The following is a 4,390-nucleotide window of genomic DNA, read 5'->3' on the forward strand; positions in this document are numbered from 1 at the left end:
ACTAATCCGCATTATTATTATTATAATTATGCTAATATTTATATGTTTATCACTGCATTACTTTTATTCGCAATAAAAAAAATCACTACACATTATTATAATTTTGCTAGCATTTATAATAAGTCATGTTAAAAAAATCTTAGCCATTACCAATAAAATACATTTAAAAAGTCCAAAATCTCTTTCCGAGTGAGAGATGAAAGAAGCTCGATTTCTTAATTTAATTTGATGAGTGCATGTCGTCGTTATTTATGCGTGTTTTTCTTATTTCGAAAATATTGTATTAAAATTTAATTTAATGAATTTACTATATTAACATTTTAAGGTTATATCTCTTATATTTATTATAAGAAATAATTAAATTAAATTACAACAGTTTAAATTATTTTAATTTTTAATCTATTAAATATTAGAGGATCAATTTTTTTTCATTTTAAAAAAATTGTATTTCAAAAATTTGATCTTTAAACACCAGGTAGATCTAGAGTTAAAATAAATCTAACCTAGTTTAGTTTCCCCTTAAATAAATTATATTTGACATAAATATCATAAATTTTCATATAAAAATCAATACCATGAAATTAATATTATTTTTATTTTTAAATATATCATAAATCAATACCATAAGTTTTCAAAATAACCCTAATTTAACTAAAATGAATATATACCAATAAAATAAATACATTCAAATTTTATTTTATTTTCACTTACATCACAGCATATCAATGATAAAAAAATTTACATCACAACAACATATCTGCGATAGGGAGGTAGAGAGCCTAAACTACAACATACATACAAATCAGATACTTCCCGGCCAAGACAAGAATGAGAATCACCAACATCAGCCTAAACTACAACATACATACAAATCAGATACTTCCCAGCCAAGACAAGAATGAGAATGACCAACATCAGGTTGAGGTTGAGGTTGCTCTGGTTCCAGTTCCGCCTCCGGCTCCGATTCCAATTCTGCTTTCGCTTCAGATTCCGGTTCCGCTTCCCCATCAAATTCCAACGCTTCTATATCTGGTAAAGATGACGCCGGTTCTGCTGTTGCTATTGCTTTGATCTTAATTTTGCGCTCCAAAACTTTCCATGAGTTGAGTTTCTCTACTTCCACCAGCAAGCGTTGGTCCACAGCTAGTTCCAGATTAGCCAGTCGCTCTAATCCTAAGAGGGCAGATTTCAGTTGGTTGCAATTACTGATCACCAGCTGCTTTAACTTGGGCAATGCTTTATCTTCTATGGATGGAAAGGATTTCAAAACCTTGAAATTTTCTATTTCGAGCTTTTTCAGTCGAGAAAACGCATTAGGTTGTCCCAACTCCCGTGGAATCTCTTCACAGCTTTCATTGTTTGACAAGCGTAGCATTTTCAGGTTAGGAAGATTTTGGAGGGCTTTAAAATGATCCGCCCCAATGCTGTCATCTCCATCCAATACCAGCACCCTGAGGTTTCGAAGCTGGGAAATCCAATAACCAGGTTCAGGCGGGGGCGGCAGAAGCCTACATTTACGTAACCAAAGGATTTCAAGATTTTCCATGTATTTCAGACACATGCCCTTTGGAATACTGCAGCACTGACCAGATGCAGATGAAGGAACATATTCCAAGGAGAGAGTCCTCATCTTTGTCAGCCCCCGCCATATCTTTCGCTCGGGGAAATCTGTTGATATTGATTCCTCGTTAAATGCTAATGATAAGTGTTGGAGGCCAGTCAAATTTTTGACATCGGTCAATTGAAATGCATTGCCTGTGTTTTTCCTTTTCACTTGGAAGTCTCCCAACTTCAACGTCCTTAAAGAGCGGAGTTCTGATATCCCTGCAGGCAACCACTCCAACTTTTTGCACCCCTTCGCGTTGATATGTAGCATATATCTATGGTCGCCTATCCCTGGATGCAACTTTTGTAGATCCTTGCACTCACTAACATCCAGATACTGTAGGTTTCGGAGAGCACTCAGGGATCTCGGAAGCTTCTGTATCTTTGTGCCGGACAAACTCAGGAACTTTAAGCCCTTCAAATCCCCGATAGATTTGGGTAATGAGGCTATGGCAGTTTGACTTAAATCTAAAACAGCCAGATATCTCAGCCTGTTAAAAAAGCATTCGGAAATTGATGTGATACCTTCATTCTTCCGCAGCAATAAAAAGCGGAGCCTTGGACATTGGATGGCCATTTCCTCGTTGATTGTGCCCGATATATTGTTCTGCATCAATGAAATCCTGTGTGCGCCCCGGTACTCTTCCAATGGAGGTAATTCTACCAACTCTTTTGCAGGCATTAACAAGCATTTAGCTTCCTCTTGAGACTCGGAACGAGGTAAGCTGTGCATCAAATCTTCCATTTCATACCTTACCCGCCCATCCCAACGGACCGGTGATTTTTGTATCATGCACTGATTAACCAGTTCTTCTATGTAAGAGGATGCTACATCGTATGCATCCACTCCAGAAGTTACAGAAACAAATTCTTGAGCAATCCATGGATAGACTAGATATTCAGATCTTATTGGAATATTTGGAGGAAATGATGCAAAATAAAGAAAACAAGGCTTTAGATGATCAGGCAAAGCCTGGTAACTTAACCTCAGAGTGGGCATAATCTGCCGGTTTATGATGCCTGCTTCATCTAGACGAGATAACTGCGCTTCCCAGGTATACCGATACTTCTTTACCGGAGCCATGGACTTTCCTATTGCTTTGATGGCCAAAGGAAGCCTCGAACATTTCTCCAGAATACGTTTGGTATCGACACCTTGCAGCTCCCATGGAAGTTTTCTGTCCATGAAAGCGTGAATGCAGAACAACTCAAGGCTGTTTTCTTCAGACAAATACTTCACACGGTGGGTATAATAAGCCCCCATGGCATCGGAAACTCCCTTATCACGTGTGGTCACCACGATCTTATTTTTTTTATTACGATTTCCCCCGCTTGTGCCAAGGGCCAAGCCAATCTGTTCCAAGATATCTTTTTGCCACACGTCATCCAGAACAAATAGACAACATTTCCCTTGTAGATTTCTATGAAGTCGGTATCTAAGCCCCTCCGTGCTTAGCTCCGTCAGCTTGCTGTCGGGATCATCTTCTATCTGTCTATCCATCTCGAGGAGCAGCTTTTTAATGTCAAACATCTGCGTTACTGGGATCCAAACCAGATGGTCAAAACGTTTCTCTGCGCCCTTTCGTTCTTGTATTTTCAAAATATTTTGGAAGACATGTTGGACCAGAAGAGTTTTGCCTATCCCTGCCATGCCTACAACGGCAATGACTCGTGGGCCCTCTTCATCTTCGTCTGCCTGCATTACCTTTTGTGTGATGATATCGATGTTCTCTTTCATGCCCACAATTTGATAATCAAGAGGTACTGGGCTCGATTTTTTCCTCAACTCTTTTAAAAATGCACCGTCATTAAGACGAGCATTCACATCCATAACGGACGCAAGATATCTGATATATTTCTCGCCAGTTGCATGCATGTCGCTGATTCTCTCTTTTAACTTCTTAATCTTACGGGCCATCCTGTAGTTGAAACATGGATCACGGAAGAAAAATAATGCGTTCCTTTCACCCGCTTCCTCCTCGTATTTCTCCACGGTCTCCACAGCATCGATGAGAAAATCCTGAAGTTTTTGCAGCCAGTTGGTGACTGAATCAGAGTTCCTCTTGTCCTTGGCGTCGTTCAACAGGGATTTAATGGCAACAAGTTCGTCACATATGGATTGAAAATCCGCTTTGAAATTGACAGCCAACGACACCTCTTGCATCACCTTGTCTGCGAGCGTAGCCGTCAGTTTATCAATAAGCGTGTTAGAAACAACGCCTGCCATGTTTTCTTTTGCTTCTCAGGTCCTCCTCCTCCTCCTGATCTGTTGAAAATGTAATTTCAACGGGCACGAAACCACCGAACAGAACCTTAAAACCGCCAAGGGATATCGCACCGCTATCAAACAAAAAGCAGTTTCCGTACTCGTTGCTCCGATGCGATTTGGAGGCGACGCGTGTCACCAGCATGACATCAGCAAACGAAAGTCATCGGAAGTTAAAGCTCGGTGGAAATCTGCCTTCCGATATCCTCTCCACCGTCCGATCTCCCTGTGTGTTCTCCGCCGTCGATCTCCGGAAGGTGCACGGACCCCCGACAAGTCAGATTTTGAGTGAAGTGGAAGTCTCGTTTGCGTTGACCGCCGTAGGAGGAATCAAATGAAGTTTAATGTGTGTCATAGTTTTGGTGGCGGCCATTATTAACAGGATGGGCATACGTCCCATATTTATTATATGTTTTAATTTTGGTTATGGGTGTATGTCCCATATGGCATACACATTTTTTTATATTTTCTCATATAACACGTTGTCATATGTTGAATATAGTCTACGCGGTGTAGTAG

General features: G+C 40.1%; 1 protein-coding gene across 1 annotated transcript; it reads right to left on the minus strand.

Annotated features, from left to right (window-relative positions):
* Nucleotides 1-844: 844 nt before the first annotated feature.
* Nucleotides 845-3,832, minus strand: LOC149257271 (disease resistance RPP13-like protein 4). Its single transcript, XM_089367602.1, has one exon. The coding sequence runs from the start codon at nucleotides 3,830-3,832 to the stop codon at nucleotides 845-847; it is 2,988 nt and encodes a 995-aa protein (XP_089223728.1).
* Nucleotides 3,833-4,390: the final 558 nt, after the last annotated feature.

Source organism: Pinus tabuliformis, chromosome 6, assembly GCF_031772625.1.
Source record: "Pinus tabuliformis cultivar Carrire ecotype Pingquan chromosome 6, CPIR1, whole genome shotgun sequence".
Taxonomy (NCBI): domain Eukaryota; kingdom Viridiplantae; phylum Streptophyta; class Pinopsida; order Pinales; family Pinaceae; genus Pinus; species Pinus tabuliformis.